The 19541-nt window shown below is 42.6% G+C and overlaps 1 protein-coding gene and 1 non-coding gene across 2 annotated transcripts in view; one reads left to right on the top strand and one right to left on the bottom strand.

The window, feature by feature from the left end:
- The window catches only part of CEP112 (centrosomal protein 112), a 429834-nt gene that overhangs the window by 79397 nt on the left and 330896 nt on the right, over window positions 1-19541 (bottom strand). Inside the window, exon 21 of the mRNA XM_049768363.1 lies at window positions 17426-17575. Coding sequence (XP_049624320.1) covers window positions 17426-17575 — 150 coding nt within the window. The remainder of the gene's footprint in view (window positions 1-17425; window positions 17576-19541) is intronic.
- Window positions 2598-2704, top strand: LOC125996383 (U6 spliceosomal RNA). The gene has a single exon (XR_007491259.1). It is a non-coding gene; the product is annotated as a U6 spliceosomal RNA (small nuclear RNA).

Genomic DNA, 19541 nt, shown 5'->3' with positions numbered 1-19541 from the left:
ACCCCCATAACCTACCCCCCAGGGCATTGCCAATGCAGATAATCTGCTGATCTATCACTCCTTCACTTTTGCAATCCTCAGACCTCTAACTAGAAATCTACTTCATTCTTTTTAAAGGGCCACATCCTAGTCGTTGGATGTTTAAGTCATGCTACCAAGATTGTACATTTGCAAGGACAGTTCCCCCTGATCAGCAGCATGCCTGGGCCATAGGTTGTAAGTGTTGATGCATTGGCCTTGCCATCCAAAGTGGTTTTGTCAAGGCCTGAGTGACTGCATAGCGCAGAGGGCATTTGCCTTGCATATGGCAGACCTAGGTTTGATCACCAGCATCCCATATGGTCCCTTGAGCCCTTCAGGAATGATTCCTGAGCCCAGAGCCAGGAAGTAACACCTGAGCCACAGACCCAAACCAAAAATAAATAAATAAAAAATTTAAATTTTAAAAAGAGGTTTCCGAGCCAGAGAGATAGCACAGCAGTAAGGCTTTTGCCTTAGGCGCAGAAGGATGGTGGTTTGAATCCCAATGTCCCATATGGTCCCTCGAGCCTGTCAGGAGCAATTTCTGGGCATAGAGCCAGGAGTAACCCCTGAGCACTGCTGGGTGTGACCCAAAATCCAATAAATAAATAAATAAATAAATAAATAAATAAATAAATAAATAAATAAATAAATAGAGGTTTCTAGGGCCGGAGTGACAGCATAGTGGTAGGCTGCTTGCCTTCCATGCGGATGACCCAGGATGAACCCAGGTTTGATCTTCGGCATCCCATATGGTCCCTGAGCCTGCTAGGAGTGAATTCGAAGTGCAGAGCCAGGAGTAACCCCTGAGCACCACCATGCTGACCCAAAAATCAAAAATAAAATAAAATAAAAATAAAAAGGTCTTTCATTTCCAACTTTGTCTTTATACAAAATAGAACTGATATTATTTATACTCCCCTTGCAATAAGAGTTCACCATTGGGCCTTACTTCCCCAGCTCAAATTTAAAATTTATGCCCATCAACTGGCAGCCAGGTCCTTCTAGTCTCTGCAATTTTCATCTACATTTCTTTCATTATGAATGAGAACTAGCACATAAAAATATGTATATATATATTTTTCCCTATTTGCCAAACATTCATTTTTTTTTTTGTCTGTGAATTCTGCATTCATTTCTCCAGCTCATGTGTGTTCACTGGTTAGTCTTTTTTTCCTATTGATTTCTCTGCACTCTTGGTCAGGCAGGGACATCGGTGATTTAAGATTTCTCTGGCAGAGTTCTCCGCCCTGGACTGGAGTGGAGAGATTTTTGGCAAGAACTTGAGCTGTGAGGAGACTGTTTTAAATCAATCGCAAGTGGAGAAGGGGCTCTCGGAGGAGGTCAAATCAGAGGAATACGGGATACATTCAAGGTCTCTGCTGATAGACGAGATAAGTGGGGACACAGGAAGGAAAGAAAGGACGGAGATGAAGTCAACATTGCTAACAGGAAACAGAAAGACTGGCAGTTACCCTGATAGACCGGGAAGAAGAGCCAATTTGGAAGGGAAGATGACAAGTCCGTGTTGTAGTCACTGACTTTGAAATGGTAACACATCCTCCCAGTGACGACGATGTCCAGGCAACGTGAGATAGAGGACCCAACAAGGAAGCAGGCGGTGGTGTCTGGGAACCATCAAAATCGAAGTGACAGCAGAAGCCACAAAGATGAGCTTACGGAGGAAAGGGCAGGGAAGAGCAAAGGCTCGGACCCATGCTTGGGAACACCCACTAGGAGGACAGAAAGCGAGAGCAGCAGAGGAAAAAAGTTGAAGGAGCTCCTATAGAAGGGGTTAGCAAAAGGTGACCAGAGGGCCAAAGCTGGCATCAGGTCTGGTTTTATAAATAAAGTTTTATTGGAACACAGTCACGTTCACTTGTTGACATGTTGTTTATAACTGCTTTGATATCACAATAGCAAGAGTTGAAAAATTACAACAGAGACCACATGGCCTAAGGAGCAGAAACTATTTACTGTCTGGTCCTTTCCAGAAAAGACTGGCCAAACTCCAGTCCAAAAGGACAACTGGTGATTACATAGAGATAAATGCTGTCTGGAATCAGAGGATGCTTGGTGGTGGTATTGCTGTGTTCGGAGGAGAGGTAAGAGGTTACCTTATTAAATTCCTCTCTTATGTTGGGATTTTCCTTACAAGTGAACATGCAGAAGAGTCAACTCATGCATACACCTCATGCATCAGAAACAGGAGATCTGGCAAAGTTTGGTACTAGAAGAGAAAGAGCACTGATCCCTAGTCCCCACCATCTATGCCTCCCTTGTGGGACAGTCACCATAACCAGGGGATGAGAGCTGGGAGTTGGCTAGAGAAAAGTCAAGTAAAGAGAACTAAAAGCAGTCCCTGATTAGTGTTTAGTAAGTGGCTCAAAAGTATTAGAGACAGCATGTTCCAATTTCCACAGTGCGCATACTCCAGCTAGCAGACTTCCTGCCAATGTATGCCAATGCAACCCACTTAGATATTATGAGCACTGAAGGGGATTGGGCAGCAGAAGACAAGACCAAGCTATCAAATTCTTTAAGGGGATAAACACTTGAATCAAAAGGTCATTTCAGTGCTCGCTTTGGCAGCACATATACTAAAATTGGAACGATACAGAGAAGATTAGCATGGCCCCTGCGCAAGGATGACACGCAAATTCGTGAAGCGTTCCATATTTAAAAAAAAAAAAGGTCATTTCAGGTGGTTAAAAGAAGCATACATTTCAATATATATATTTTTGAGGTCTACACACTTCTCAGGGTTACCCCTGGCTCTGCACTCCGGAATTAACCCTGGCATTACTCAGGGGACATACATGATGCTGGGGCTAGAAACTGGATTGGCTATGTGCAAGGCAAATGCCCTACCTGCTGTGCTATCACTTCAGCCCCTAACTTCAATATTGAACAAGAATTAGACCAAGGTTTCATTGGACATCAATTTCTGCTAGTGGGAATGGGCAAGCCTCTAATTCAGGACATTATGTGATGGCCAACTCAGGACATCATAAAATGACTTCGAAACAACATTCTGAAACATTATCAATTATTATTTTCCAGCTTCTGAATATTCATGCATCTGCAAACATATTAAGAATAGAAGTATGTACAAGCCTGCATATATAGTAAGCAGTTAGCAATTTGGGTTCTTGAGGCTTAGAGTGAAATACTTTGGGGCTCATTATGTTCACTCATACTGCCTTTGAAAAAGTTTCTGACAGTGTTTCAAATAAAGGTGAAAGTCTTCCCTGATAGTGGGCTGTTAACTATTTTTAACTTTGTTAACGAAAAATCTATGACCATACTTGATTAAGCAAAGGAATTCAGCCTTTTCACCCTGCAATAAAATCACTAACTCTGCAAAGCCACTTAGCAATTTCCAAAGAGCAACGCTTGCCTAGCGGATGGTGAAAGCAAAATTTCCACCTGATTTCACTCAGTTGCTCCTACACTCACACGTCATACCCTCACTGATGCTTTAGCATATATATATTTCCAGGGCTTCAAAACATTTTTTATAGCACCTGCAAGATCAGTCCACCAAAGAAACATCTTCCTCAAAATCTTTTTTGTTTGTTTTGGGCCACAACCAGCAGCACTCAGGGGCTATTCTTGGCTCTGCACTCAGAAATAGCTCCTGGCAGGCTCAGGGGACCATATGGGATGCTGGAATTTGAACCTGGATCTGTCCCGCATTGGCTGTGTGCAAGGCAAATGCCCTGCCACTGTGCTATCATTCCAGCCTCTAAATTTATTTTGAAATAAAAATTTGCCAGGGAACAGAACTGAAGGAAGAGTCTGAAGTAAACTCAGACTGGGAATGGGCGTGGGTTGGGTAGGAGACTGCTGACTCCTGTTTCTGCTCTTGTATTGTGATTGCTTCTCCTTGCAAGGGAGCAAAGTCATAATTTACTGCCACACAGCATCCAGGCTTATCTTCCAGAGCATTCTTCTTGGGAAATGGCACTTAGGCTTCATGCTACTGCGATGTAAAGGCTCTGCCTTCCCTTCTGAGCAAACAAACAGGCAGGCAGGCAGGCAGGCAGGCAGGCAGGCAGGCAGGCTGGCCGTCTTGGGTGGGATGGAAAATACATTTCTATTCTGAGCATTATTAATTCGAATTCAGGAGGGCACAAAGAGAATGCCACTCTGCTCTGGGCTCTTCGGGAGCACATGCAGGGGGAGACGAGCCTTCAGTAATGAACGGGTCCCGAACAAAGCCAGCTGATGCGAGGCCCCGGGACTTCTTTTTGTGTTTCAATGCAACTGAAACCTCACAATGAGGTTTGTCGATTTTATTCTTGGGGAAATGGATTCCTGTAAGCTTTTTAGCACAGTGAGCATTGCCCAAGCTTATGAAATATTCTTTATCACTTCCCCCTTCGTCCTCCACCTCCTACTAACCCTGCTGGTAACACAGACCAAATTTCTAGATGTCCGACTGGCAGCCGACCTTTTCTCGTGAACTCCAGTTAGTGGCCAAGGGAGAGAGGCATTCGAGCTTTAAAATCTCTTTTCTATGCCTGCAAGCAAAAAAAAAAAATTTTTTTTTTACAGCATTTCTCCCTGATAGGAAATCTCTGCTGGGACATCTGGTTTCACAGTGAGAAATCTTCAATACACTCGCTTCAAAGAAAGGGCTTAGCTCTGGTGGTGCAGGGAGGCCAGAAGAATGTTTTGCGGTCTTTGTAGAGAACAAGTTGGAAGAGTCCCCCCTCCCTACCTCCCATGCACTTACTTCTTTAGGGTTCATGAAGAAGTGCTAATGGCCGTTTAGAAACTTGGAACTTGGGGCCGGAGTGGTGTCACAAGCAGTAGGGCAATAGCCTTGCACGTGCTAACCTAGGACTGACCCTGGTTCGATCCCCTGGCATCCCATATGGACCCCAAGCCAGAAGAGATTTCTGAGCACATAGTCAGGATTAACCTGAGTGTCACTGGGTGTGGCCCAAAAACAAACAAACAAAAAATCGGGAGGTGACTTTTGAAGTTCTTCCACTGAAGTCCAGGTATGATGCTCTTAGGCAAATTTCTCAAATGAACGCTTATTTCCCTGGTCAAGGGGCTTGGATTTCGGACACCAGAGCAGTTATTTCTGGGGCATTGTTAGCAAGTCCCATGGAAGAAAACTGCAGCCACTTCTGGCTTTTATGAAGTTGAGACTCTCGTTTGCAGGAAGGAGAGTGAATTACAAAGCAGGTGCATAGTCTTTCTTATCTGCAATCCCTAAATCCCCCCAAACCTCTGAAGATCACAAATTCCTTTCCAATTCTTAAGACTTGCAAGACAAGAAAACTGGATTGGTATAGTGTGGCTGTTTCTGGTCTTTTTCTTTTTTTTCTTTATTTTTCTTTATTTTTATTTTTTGGGTCACACCCGGCAGCTCTCAGGGGTTACTCCTGGCTCTACACTCAGAAATCGCTCTTGGCAGTCTTGGGAGATCATATGGGATGCCAGGATTCGAACCACCGTCCTTCTGCATGAAAGGCAAATGCCTTACCTCCATGCTATCTTTCTGGACCCTTCTGGTCTTTTTCTGCCCCATTTATTGGAAGGGGTGGGTAATTCTGGATTCATAGTATATGGGAACATCTGGAGATAATGCATTGCCCAGACCTTACTGTGCACTGTGTTTCTATAATCTGGAGGTTCTGATCTGCAAGACACCTTTAACCCTCAAGAGACTGGATGAGGGACTGTGAACCACATTCCAAAACCCTTTGAGAACCTCACTCGGAAGAACAAGACTGGCCTGTGTGTCTCATTCTGTTATGTCCTAGAAAAGATGACCTGGATTATGTCCTTTCCAGGCCTCCCAGGCACATACAGAACAGGGCCTGGCCAGTGTGCTGGCGACCTCACCTGCACAGAGGAGAGCATTGCTAGACTAGAGGGCCTCAAGGTGTCTGGTCTTGGAATCCCTTTTCATGTTTAATCTCAGACAAGTATGTTTGCTTGTTTGTTTTCGGTGGGCCATAGCCAGTGGTGCTCAAGGCTTACTCCTGGCTCTGCACTTTAGGGCCTGAATGTAGTGCCAGGGATTGAATCTGGGTCAGCCTTGTGCAAGGCAAATGACCTACCCACTGTAACTTAAAGTTTGATCATTGTATGTGGGTAAGAATGATTGAGTTTCTCTACTCGAAATTAGAACCAAGAAATAGAAAAATGTTAGCTCATTAAAAAAATAAATCTATTATGTGTGAATCTAATAAACATGTCCCATTTTAAATTTTATTTTGTTTTAGGGCCACACTCAGCAATGCTCAGGGTTACTCGTGGCTCTGCACTCAAGAACCACTCCTGGCAGTGCTTGGGGGGATCATATGGGATGCCAGCAATGGAATCCATGTTGGCCGTGTGCAAAGCAAGTATCCTATCTGCTGTGCTATTGCTCTAGTCCCAACATATCCCATTTTTTAAGTGAAAAAAAAAAAAAACCTACTTTCCAAAGCAACCAACAAAAAGCCAGAAGAGTAATAGCTACGGTTTCTATTTTTATAGATCTTTTGAGAAGCCAGCTTACTCGAAGGCAGCTGGAGTCTCCCATCGGCTGGTGCTCTGAATCCTTTGCAGTATGTCGCCTTGGCTGAAGTTGAAGAAGGCAGATAATCGCACACGGATAAGCAGCTGGAAAGGGAGGAGCATTTTCGCAACCTTTTCTGATGACTGTGGAAATTCTCTGTGATGGCATCAAAACTTGACAAGTTGTTCAAGCTGCTGCGTGAACGTGAACCTGCTGGTAAAGGTGTTGCATGGTGGCTGGAGACTACAGGAGCTCATCATGCTTGGGCAGGATGTTTGACACAGGCAGGATGGAGCAGCATCGGGCTGGGTCATCCAGAAGACGCTGTGTTGAGACTTTGATGTGTATCTGGCCCGTTCCCATCCTCAGTCAAACTACTGATCTCATCAGAAAGGGCTTTCGGTCCCAAGAAGCTGTCAGGCTTGTGGGGATGGAACAAGTTTTCCAAAGTTCTAGTTTCTGCTTGAAAGCTCAAAGTTTATCATTAGCAGCAAGACAGTCAGTGGCTATCCTTGAAGTGTCAGGCTCATTTCCTTCATCTCCAAGAACCCTGCCACTGCTAGATCACCAGATCTGAGCCTGCCGAGGCTGCCTGTCAATTGTCCCTTCAAAATGACTCAAGTTCAGCCCACACTCAAACAAATGCAGAACTGAGACAACCAACCTGCTTTTGTATGCAATACAAAAGCTCTTCTTGTGTGCTCCTATTAATATTTAAAAGATGGGTCCTCCAGGGCTGAGATGTAATAAAATTAATAAATTTTATTGTTTCCATTTAAAAAAAAATCACCAGTGTCACAGCTGAGGGAAAAAATGACCCAAGAGTAAGCCTTTCCCTGTGAGACCACAGGAGTGGAAGGGGAAGAGCATTAACTTAATCCATTTAAATTCCTTCAATTTCATTCTCATCCAACCAACTGAAAAGGTGTTTGATCAAAGTAGATAATGGGGTGACTAGGGTAGCAGATAGCAGTGAATAAAAGGAAGTCCTCCATCAGGCATCCTCAGTGAAGCCCAGACAGACAGCAGGACAACAGAGATCTCACCCATGCATAGGCAGCTGTGATTGAAAACTAAGGCAGGCTGAGGGGAAAGGGAAGCTGCTAAGATATCTTTAGTTCTAAAGAGGTCTAGGAACAGGTGGACAGGTGACAGAGAAGGATACCATACCAAGTGGATACAGGTGACAAGAGTTCCTGGAGCGAATTGCAGAGAAGAAAATCAGTAAATCATAACTGGAGATAGTAGATAGTGAGGGACAGAACTTAGGGCATTGTTTAGCAGATGAGGCATTGAAGGACAGGAAACTAATGTCAGATATGGGTAAAAAGGGAGGCCTGGATATTAGGGTGGGACCCAGACCCATCTACTTAAATTTTTACAATAAACCCTAACTTCTATTTTTTGTGGCAAGACCAGATTTTATCTTATTAAATTTTTTTCATTATAACACTGTGATTTACTAAGTTATTCATCCTATAGTTGTTTCCAGCATTAAACGTTCCTACGTCATTGATCCTACCACCAGTGTGACCTTCCCACCACTAGTATCCTCATTTTCTCACCACCAGCCGAATCTTCCTCCTTCCAGGCACAATTTACTTCTTATTGTTTGAAGACAAATGTAACAACTAAAAAACTTAGATCTATCAGAGTTCATTTGTGATCATTTTTATCTATCACAAAGGTGTTATGGTGTTGATTAGTGCTAATTGAGACTTTCTGTTATTGCTTGTACTCAGTGAATTTAGTGATCATCTATGCAACTTTCCCATCCTATTTGCTGTGATACTCCTGGGTTGACAGTAGTATAAAATTTGGAGGTGTCATGCAACTGCATGCATGGCTGTGTATTTCAGGAGCTGGTAGATCTGGAACAATGTGGTGGCATGGCAGTTTGAAGAAGTTCTGTTGTGGAGCTGGAGGGTTTTAGCAGTGCCTTCAGGAAGAAAAAGGAATCTGCCTGGCCCGCATCCTCAGAAGGCTCTAGAATTGTTATCCTGGATCAGTATACCTGGGAAAATTGGGTGGCAACCTCTTGTAGATCTGGTCTGTTTTTCTGCCAACATGATAGTGGGTGTGGGTGGAAAAGGGACATATGAGAAAACCTGGCCAAACCCCATTTTGAGAATAACCCTAAGTTTTCAGCATAAAGACTGGTTAGACTCCAACTTCTTAAGGTTCTGAGAGTACAAATCTTTCATACAGTGCTCAAGAACTCATGAGCTCAAGAACTCATATATATTTGAAATTATATATGTAAAATAATTGAAATTATATATAAATATAAAATTGACTGGATTTCCCTCCTTTCCATATCAAATTACTCTGAGCGGGCATAATGGCCCACCCAGCAGTTGGGCTCCATGGGCCCCTTTGGGTCTTGCAGCCCTGAAGCACTGGCAGCATTGGGCCCTTGCAGCTGAGCAGCAGACTTGCAGCTTGCTGCAGTAATTTCAACGAAAGATTATACAATCATCTAGTCAGTCACTCCAATCAAATTATTGCCCCTGGAGAAGTAATATTCTCCCACCTCCCTAATCCCATTGATCCCCACTTGCTCCCAGGTCCATTCCTATAATTATAGTATAGTATCTCAAATGCATTCTCCAGTCACTAGTTCCTCCCTTTGCTATCAAGACCTTCAACTACACCTCTTAATGTTGATTCAGTGCCAGTAGCCAGAGTCTCTGAAAAACATCTTTGAACTACTGATAGTGACTTCCTAAAACTCAGTTGGGAATAAGTTGTTTACCATCTAGTACAATCCATCAGTACTTTCTTTTGCCCATGGGTAGAGCTTCTACTTGTCCATTGACATAGGAAACACACTTCCTGATCTAGACCAAGGGTTCTCAAAGTAAACTTGAGACCTTTGGGTGGAGGCCAAAGACCCCGTGGGTCCTGAAGTCTTTCTCTGGAGTTCCACAAGGGGAAACCTAGTTTGCTTATAGCATGAAGATATGCTAATTTTGTTGTTTTGTGAGCCACACCCAATGGTGTTTAAGGGCTTGTTCCCAGTTCTGTAGTCATAGCTCTCTCCTTGTGGTGTTTGAGGAAGAATATGGTTCCAGACTGAGGGCAAGTTCTAGAATAAGAACTTGCTTCTTATCTCTCTAGATATCACTTCTATCTAGAGGGAGGGAGGGAGGAAGATGGATAGATACAAAGAAGGCAACATCTCACTGATGCTTTATCCCCATTCCCACCGCAAACCAGCAGACATTGCTCTGGTTACTATCCTGGCCTTCCCCCAAAGGACCAAGTTTTCCCTTTTATACCTGTCATGACAAGGGGCAAGTCCAAAGGGTGTGTCCAGATTCAACTGTAATTACAGTGGGGTTATCCAAGGGGCATTTCCAAGTTCAACTGCCATACATCAACAGATGATGCTAGTCCTTTAATTCAGATAAGCAACAGAAGAATAATAGCAAGGTGGGGAGTGAGCAAGGAATAAGGAGTGTATATTCAGTTTATGAGAGATCTGAGTGTGTGGTCTCTGAGCCAGTCAAGGGAAAATGTGCAATAGTTAGAAATGTAGACAGGAGAGCCCAGTCTGCATGGGGGTGGACATTCAGAACCCATATCTATGGAACAAACATCCATGAGCAGGTGAGTTGTCCCAGGACAATGTAGAAGTAACCAAAGGTCTTGACTATCCAGAACCAGTGTAGGAATCAAGAGTTAGAGGATATGGGAAAGAGAATGCAGGCTGCCATGAGTGAGGAGAGTTGAGAGATGGTTTGTGTAGTTGGCTAAATCATTAAGTTAGGATTCATAGACCATCATGTCTTCCCATAGAGCAGAGGTCTCAAACTCAATTTACCTGGGGGCCGCAGGAGGCAAAGTCGGGGTGATCCTTGAGTGCAAAGTCAGTAGTAAGCCTTGAACATTGGGGGGTGTAATCCAAACAACTAAAACAAAACAAAACAAAAAAAAGATCCCTCTAGGGCAGGGCCACAAAATGTTGTACAGAGGGCTGTTTGCAGCCTGCAGGCCGTGAGTTTGAGACCCCTGCCATAAAGTGAACCTAGAATTTCTCAGTCCCACTGGTGAGGTTGGTGATGAAGGTGAGACTATAGAAATCTTCTGACCCTAGTTCAAGGAGACTGTGCAGATAGAGAGTGGGCCCAAACCCAACTGAGAGCCTGAAGTCAAAGGTGACCAATCTGTAGCCTGGACCTGAGCTCTGCCAGTGATTCATCCACATGACATAAGGAAAACAGATGTTTGTTATTATAAATCATTTAGTTTGTAGAAGGGGAGTTCTGGGATGTGACATTATTACAGGCATAGCTGAGTGACTTCGACTCCTTGCTGAAAAGAGAAATCAAACAGCCTTCTAAGATTAGTGACTGGATTTCCTTCTTTCCATATCAAATAAAGTGCAACAATAAATTTAAATATGAACACAAATATACTTGTAGCACTGAAACAGTAAGGCCGACAGAGTAGAGGGCCAGGGGGAACCAAACCCAGTGTCAGGTCATGGAAAGAAAAAGGGTTCTGGAGCACATCCAAGCATGGAACGAGCAAGAAATGGTGATCTCCATGAAGTCCCCAAATAGTTAACTTAGTTAACTACATATTGAGAACTGCAACCTGCAAAATGGCTGCCCTGATTTGAGAGAAAATGGGAGGCCTCATCACTTCCGTTTCCCATTGGAGAGAGGTGAAGCTGGAGGTGGTAGGAAGGCAGAAATCCCAACCCCATCCCGAGGAAAGTGAGGGTGTTGGGTATATACCACACCCACAGCCTTCACACCTCAGAGCCAGAGAGGATGCCCTCTCCCCTCCTCATATTGAAGGGTGTAAGCCCTGAAACAAGGGGAAAGTGGCTGAAACGGTGAGAGAAGATGGACTGTGTGCCTGAGAAGACACTTGCTATTTCAAGAAAGTCACCTCAGTCAAGAGTTTATGCTGATCATCTACTCAATTGAGAGAGAGAGAGAGAGAGAGAGAGAGAGAGAGAGAGAGAGAGAGAGACTGCTTCAGAAATAAAGACTTCTATAAGAAAACCCAAATCATTTTACATGAGCAAAAATGGTCTTGCCACAAGCATTGGGGTCAACAGTGCTGATGGTTCTTCTGGACAAACACATGGATATGTGCCTCCATGATTGGTCCTTCAAACATAAAGGTTAATGGGCGAACATTTTCCAATATGAACTGAGCAGGGAAGACAAGGCTGCAGGTGGAATATGTGACTTGATCAGCAAAGACAATCCTAGAAGAACCGGATCCCAGGAGAAATGCCAGAAAAGGGAGTGGCCGAGGTCGCTGCAAGGTCTCAAAATGAGCTTCGTACCCATTATGTTTAAAGAGAGCTTGACTATAAGCTTAGGGTTTGGTTAAAGAGGACTTGGAGCACCCCAGGCCTGGAGAGAGTTCAAAGTAAAATATTCCTCCATTACCAGCTCCAAGGAGATAGTAAGTGGTGATAGGAGGAACTGATGGGGAGTGCACCTCAACCCACTGTGTCCAAACCTTGTTTGACCTTAGTTTTTCAAGCCATTGCATCTAGTAAAGTTATTTTATAAACAAAACAAAACAGGATTGAAGATCTAGCTTTATAAAATGGCATGATTTATCTGTGGGAGGCCTTGACTTGATCCCCAGGACCACATGCCCTACCTGTCAAACCGCTGCAGAGACATATCACCTTCAGTAGTACCTGTCTCCCAAAATCCTCTCAAAACCACAAACCAATCAAACGAAACAGAGGATCTACAGTTATCATCTGGCATTCCTTTCCCACCTCTGTCAAGTAAGACTTTGGAAAGGATGGTCATCCTTAAAGCTAAGATGATTACTCTGGTTGATAGGATATCACTGGCAGCAACTATAAACTCTAAACATAACCTCAATGCTGCATTCGAGATTGTGTATAACTAGAAATTCATTTTCCATTCTTAGAAAAATATTAAGAGTAGATTTTCTAAAGTGAAAAGATGGGGACAACTATGCCCCAATGAGAATTAATTAGGTGGCAGAGAGGACCATTACAGTACTGAGGACCACTCTGTAGGTGGGGAATGATAGAAAAGAGTACCAGGCATTTCAAGGAGATGGTGGTGGGTCTTGGATGGCATCACCATCTCTGCCTCTCCTCCTGTTGAGAGCTGGGGCCTTTTCCTCCCACTGGGACTCTGGGACTTCTCCTGGCCTGTAGGATTAGATACAAGTATTCCAAGAACCTTCCGGTCATCTACCTTGTGGAGAATCTGGCAGCCAGAGAAACAGAGACATGCAGAAAGGGCCTGGAACCTTGTTGTTCCCCCTGGCCACTGCCACATATTAGAGAGGAGCAACCCAGTCTGTTTCTGTCCAAACTACTGATACACAGAATCATGGAGTTATGCCATAGTTTAGTCTGAACCATCAAGTTTGGAGGTGGTGTGTTGTTGTGGAACAGAGATGTCAGGAGTGAAGAAAAGCAGATTAAGTGGTATTTTTGTTTGTTTGTTTATTGGACCATATCGAGCAGTGCTCAGTAGCTGTTCTTGGCTCTGAGCTCAGGAATCTCTTCTGGTGGGAAATGAAGGGGACTATATGGGATACTGGGGACAGAACCTGGGTCAGCCACATGCAATTGGGCAAGCACCTTACTCCAGCTCAGTAAGAATTATTCTGATCTCTTTTTTTTTTGAGAGGGCAGGTGACTGCATGAAAGATATACTTATTTTTGTGAATGTTCCATTTCTGTGCCTCTTTTTACACTTTGGGGACTTGTTCTGTGAAAGAATATTCTAGCAGGTGTTTCTTAGTGAGGAGCTGGCATTTTGTTTGTCTCAGTTACCACTGTTTCCTCAATGCCCACAGACTTCTTCAGGCAAGTGGCACATTTTTTAAACCAGTGTTTCCTTTTTTTAAAAAAAAAATCTTTATTTAAACACTGTGATCACAAACATGATTGTAGTTGTGTTTCAGTCATAAAAAGAACACCCCCCTTCATCAGTGCAACATTACTGTCACTAATGCCCCCATCTCTTCCCCCCCAATAAACCAGTGCTTATAGCAGAAGTGATATTCTAATTTAAAACTTAGAGTTGAAAGAAGAGAAAAATAATCACTAATTCCACCACTTAGAGCTACCCTCCCCAGTAAAAATTTTCTACATGCTTTCAGTCCTATCTGTATTTATATACACAATGTTCTATTAATGGCCTGCATTTTCATTGGAAATCAGATCACAAACATTTTCAGGGACCGTAAATGGCGTGCTTGAATATAATTTTCAATGCTGCAATTTTCGGATTGTTTTCGTGAAAGAAATCTCAAAAAATACTGGTGTTGTGGTTCATCATTGGATCTCCATAAATAGTCATGGGATTAGTGAATGAATGATTGAAAGGGAAATTTGCAGGGAGACATAGTTAAAAAGCTCAGTGCAAATTTCCACTTGCTGCCTGAGAGAAAATCCTGGAAATGGGTCAAAGGCTAGGCATGTCTCAGGCAATTTAATGTCGGGAGATATTGCCAAATAATCCTGTAGTGCGTAACCACAGAACACTCTGCCAGAAACTAGTCCTTTAAGTGGATTTCAGTAGACCCCTTAATACCTCAGGCTTTCTCTAAGAATTATTATAATGAAAGGTCTATTATCTACAGAAATACAGCAGTAATCTCTGGCAGAGTGAGTAGTAGGCTTATTCTCCATTCCCATTCGTGAACATCAGCTTAAGAAACTGGGGTGAAGTATGTTTCAGAAGGAGCACATGTGCTGTTGGTAGAGGACTCTTTTAGGGTCCTATTCAAGGGCAGCAACATTCATGTTATGAACATTGGAAATGAACACACACACAAATGCATTTGGCTTTAGGAAACCCAATACAGGGGCTCAAGCGAATAGCAGAGCTGTAGGGCATTTGCCTTCCATGTGGCTAACCCAGGACGAATCCAGGTTCAATACCGGGCATCCCATATGGTCCCGAGCCTACCAAAAGCGATTTCGAGCGCAGGAGTAACCTCTGAACACCACCGAATGTAGTAAAAACAAAAACAAAACAAAACAAAACAACACACACACACAGAAACTAATACAGACAAGGTCTCATGAGGACTGTCTCAGCATATCCATCTCTGCATTGGTACCCTAGACGCACAGAACCACCAAAGATAACTGCAAAGGCCAAAAAAATCAAGCCACTCTTGCAAAAGAGTTATTACCAGTCAGGCGGACTGAGAATGAGCATGGGGGAAATCTCTGCCTGGCCACAAAATGGACAGACTCTCAGAGCACCCAAGAGACAGGGCTGTGGTCTCAGCGATACCAGTTCAGGTTTCACAAGTCAGAGTGGGAGGAACTTAACCCTGGCCCCGCCCACTGAATATCCCTGACTGATGCTGAGGATCTAACCTCAGGCCTTCAGCTTCCCAATTTGCAGAGAAATGCCTTGCTTGGAATATCACTAGCAAGTATTCCAATAAGTGACAAAGATATGAGACAAGTTGAATGAAACCATTTGGCAGAAAAACTCATACATGGTGTGTATTGCAAAAATACCCACTGTGATTCTTAATAGTTTTTGTTTGTTAGCCTCCCTCAAAAAAGGAACCAAAGCAATGAGTGTTTATGAATTAATTACATTGGTTAATTAAAAAGAAAGTCATTCGTTTTGCACATAATGTAAACGGAAATGTAGTGGATACACAAAATCATAATTTTCACTTTCAGATATCTGCAGTACCTATGTCTTTGGTGATCCCAAAACAACACACATACATATATATATACACACATCTGTCTTTTATGTCGATCTTTGAGTTCGATATTGTTGGAAATTAAGATAAAGATATATTTTTATCCTTTAATAGGTCACTAGACATATACTGTAAAAACAAGTAATTTAAAATAGGCATCTAGATGAATTATAGCTTTCAATATTTACCTAGAATTTTCATGAAAAAGTATTTAGAAACTTTTACCATGCAGTAGCTGATTTCTTTTTACTTATAATGGGATTTAATTATTCATTTAAAATTTTGATATGATATAGGGGCCAGAGTGTTTAATAGTACAGGGGATAGGGTGTTTGCCTTACATACAGCTGAACCACATTGGATTCCAGGAATCCCATATGGTCCCCTGAGCCCATCTGGAGTGATCCCCGAGCAATGCAAGGTGTAGTCCAAAAACAAGCAAACAAACAAACAAAAAACCAAAACAAATGAAATCTGGACATTATAGACAATTTGGTTTTTGAATATAAAGTAAAAAGGAATCCACTTGTGCCATTTGAAAGAACTAAAATAACTAAATATCTAAAACTAAATAACTAAAATATCAGTTATACAGATCAGCGAGCACTTCCTGTGCACTTGTAAATGAAGGGGCTCCAAGCTGCTATTTTTAATCATCAGAAGCTGAAAAAGAAAGATTTTGGAGGTATGAGGTTATGTCCAGGGAAAAGAACTCACATAAGAAATAGATGATGTCATGTGACTGTACAAGTCCTCCTCAAAATTGAGAAGGGTGATTGTCATGCTCCCCCAGAGGTGTGTGTGTGTGTGTGTGTGTGTGTGTGTGTGTGTGTGTGTGTGTGTGTGTTGGTTTTTAGGCCACACCCATTGACGCTTGGGGGTTACTCCTGGCTATGCACTCAGAAATCGCTCCTTGCTTGGGGGACCAGATAGGATGCCGGAGATTGAGCCGAGGTCCTTACTGGGTCAACCACATGCAAAGCAGGTGCCCTGAGTGCCCTGCCACTGTGCCATCGCTCTGGCCCCATATTTTAAGAACCTTTTAAAAAATTCTATTCCGTTTATTCTGTATTGCCAGATTTAAAGGGTGAATTTAAAAAAATTTACAGTAACATAGACTTTCCTTTAATTTGCTGATCACCTACAATAAACTTCAGAAAAAGAAAGAGATGGAAGGGCACGGTAGGGTAGCAATGAAACCCAAATGCTTCTTTTCTTTTTCTTTGTCTGATTACTCTCCAGGCGTTAGGCATTGCTAGAACAAAGTAAAATAACTGGGAAAAAAAATCTTTAAAACTTTTGGGTTCTCTTTTCAACCTATTTATAAAGGTTTCCAGATGCTATCCTTACAGATTAAACACAGCATGATGCAGCCACTTAAAATAACACTCACTGCTATGAAGCCCAGAAGAAGATGAAGGAAGAGGAGGAGGAGGAGGAAGTGGAGAAGGAAGAAAAGAAGGAGGAAGAGGGGAAAAAGTAAAACACAACAGACTCCCTGGAGCTCTAACCACCTATCACTAGAGCATCGGGGTGAGGGAATTTTCTGTTGTGATTCAAGGTGGGATTCTCTGAAGCTGTTTGGCAACAGGCAAAGTTCTCAGCAGCAAGACTTCTATCCTGTACTATGTCAAAGCACATCAAATGGTTGGAGTTCTGAGCCTCACACAGGTTCTTTCTCATTATGCGAATTCATAATGAAAGGATGTGGGCAGAGTGGGAAGCAGAAATTGGAAGCTGACTTCTGCATCTATTAGCAGGCAGTCCTGGGCAGAAACCATCATTCTAATGTCAAAAGACAGTTCCAAAGTGTGGTGTGGTATGGTGCGTGTGTGTATGGGTGTGTGTGTGGGTATGTGTGTGTGTGGGGGTGTGTGGGGGTGTGTGTGGGTGTAGGTGGGTGGGCAGTCTCAAATATTTGTTCAATGTGAATGGGTCAGGCTTGCCAAAAATGACCTTCCTTTTTTTTTTTTTTTTGCGTTGGCATATGAGCTAGAGGGAAGTCAGTCTGATTCACTGGCTACATCAAAGGTAGGAGTGCAGTGAATGGAATTACTGCAGGCTGTGTGAGCCAGCCAGATACCTGCATTCATCTGCCCACTGCAGGCATTTCAGCCCTCCTTTTAATTACATTAAAGCAGCTGGTACCACTGGTTACTGAAGTCCTCATATTACCTTGATTGCTCGGTCATTATCTCTAATCAGCTGCTTCTTCTCATCTTCAAACTTCTGTACAGCATCCTGGAGCCGCCTTTCTGCAGCAAGCTGCTGCTGGCAGTTCTCCTCTTTCAGGGAGGAAATGGTTGTCTGAAGTTCTGCTATGATCTGAAATGAAAACAGCATGCTATCATGGCCAGTGGCTTCCTCGAGAAGCATCTCTCTTGCTATGCGTTTATGCCCCCACCAACGAAGGGCTTGGGCATGGCCCTTGTCCGCACGCGAGATATTTTCAATTAACCCCACAAGCACGCTAATGCATGGCATTCCATCCAGTAAGAGATAATAATAAAACGGTGCATGGTGAACAACTGCCGAACCAAAAATATTTGGAAGGCACTTCCACGCTCACATTCCATAAGATGTGCTCACCCGAGGAAATGACATCTGGGATGGCAAAAATATGAAAAGCTTCAGATTCTGAATCTGTTGAGAAATGGACTTGGAGGATGAGGCGAGCTCTTTGGCTTTTCATAATACTGTGAGCTGTAATAACCAAGGGAGCTGTAATAACTGAGGAGTTCTTTCTTCCTAGTCACTTAGTTGACAGCTAAAGTTGAGGCTTCCCTGGTATTTGTGTATGAGGCTGAGCATTTTAAAGTTTCGATGTCATTTGCTATTGTGGGATAGGCATTATTAGAGGCCAACTTTTAGAAGTGGGAAAACAGAGGCAATAGGAAGGGGTCAAATATTTGATGCTGACAAAGATGACATTCAGACAGAGAGACAGGCAGAATTTGAACCCCATAGATCAATAGCTTCCTGGATTGGTTCCTCTGACCAATCTACCTTGTTTTTGTACAAGATTCTGCTATTGTTTCAATGCTGGTTATAGCATTCATCTACAGAAGGCTGCTTTCATCCTGAGACCTAGCCATAAAAATTGACTTGGGTTCCAATAGTGTAATTTTTGAGACCTCTGTAGTATCTTTTCTAGGTGTGAGAATTGGGTCTCCCCAAGATTGGTTCTTTCCAGATTTTTCCTCAAACTATTCATCTTTTCAAACTACTCATCTGTTCAAGGAATCTTTGATGGGCTTACTCAGAGAATTGCCTTTTCTTTGGCCTGAATATGGCCTTTTCATTCATTTATTTTTGGTGATGATAATTGGACACTAGACTCTCACCTCCATGGCAGGTACTCCACCACTGAGCCACATCTCTGGCCCTGGATCCATTACTTTCCAATTCAATGGTGAAGACTTCCTGAAAGTGGGAAATGGATTTTCTAATAAAAAAAAACTCTAGCCTTGTATTAAAATAGAATCCTGATGTTTCTAAATACCTATAGCTATTGGCGAGAAACACTGGCCAGGTTACTTGACTGCCAAGTGCAGTAAGACTTGATGACATAATTAAATTAAAGCAAAGAGAATTCATAGAAATTGTTTAGATTTTCCAAGAAAAATAAGTCCTCCAGAAATAAGTTGTTAATTACTACACAAATAATAGTAAATTTATAATAAAACATCAAGTGTTTCTGCTTTTAGAACTAGAGAAACTCACTGTCATAAAGTTTAGCATTTAGCATTTGTAAATAAATATTAAGACAACTGTAAACTCAATGACAAAACAGTGACAATCTATTGATTTTTTAAAATGCAAGTGCAAAGTGTTTTTTGCAGGGAATGGAAGAATTCATTGGCTGAGCATTAATACTTTTTAAGCTATTTTTTGGATTTTGATGAAATGTTACCATTATGGCTTTCATTCCCGTAGCACTTCTGTGGAGTTGGGAAGGTTAAATTCTGAGAGTAAATGTCAAAACTGAGGCACAGAATAATCAACTCACTCAATCACAAGAGCCTGAGCCAGCGATAAGAAAAAGCCAGTTTTCCTTGGCCCAACATAAAACTTCAACTTGCTATTTTATAAGAACATGGGGCCAAAGAGTAAAAATAACTTACTCTGTCATTGACGAGTGCAGTATTTCAAGTTGAGCAAACCACAACTTTGTAGAAGTGGTGAGTTTAATTCTGTAATGAGTTTACTGTGTGTTCAATGTGTGTGTGTGTGTGTGTGTGTGTGTGTGTGTGTGTGTGTGTGTGTGTGTATTGAGTAGTTGTGTCACATG

Source organism: Suncus etruscus, chromosome 1, assembly GCF_024139225.1.
Source record: "Suncus etruscus isolate mSunEtr1 chromosome 1, mSunEtr1.pri.cur, whole genome shotgun sequence".
NCBI classification, from domain to species: Eukaryota; Metazoa; Chordata; class Mammalia; order Eulipotyphla; family Soricidae; genus Suncus; species Suncus etruscus.
This window is presented reverse-complemented; position numbering and strand designations above follow the sequence as displayed.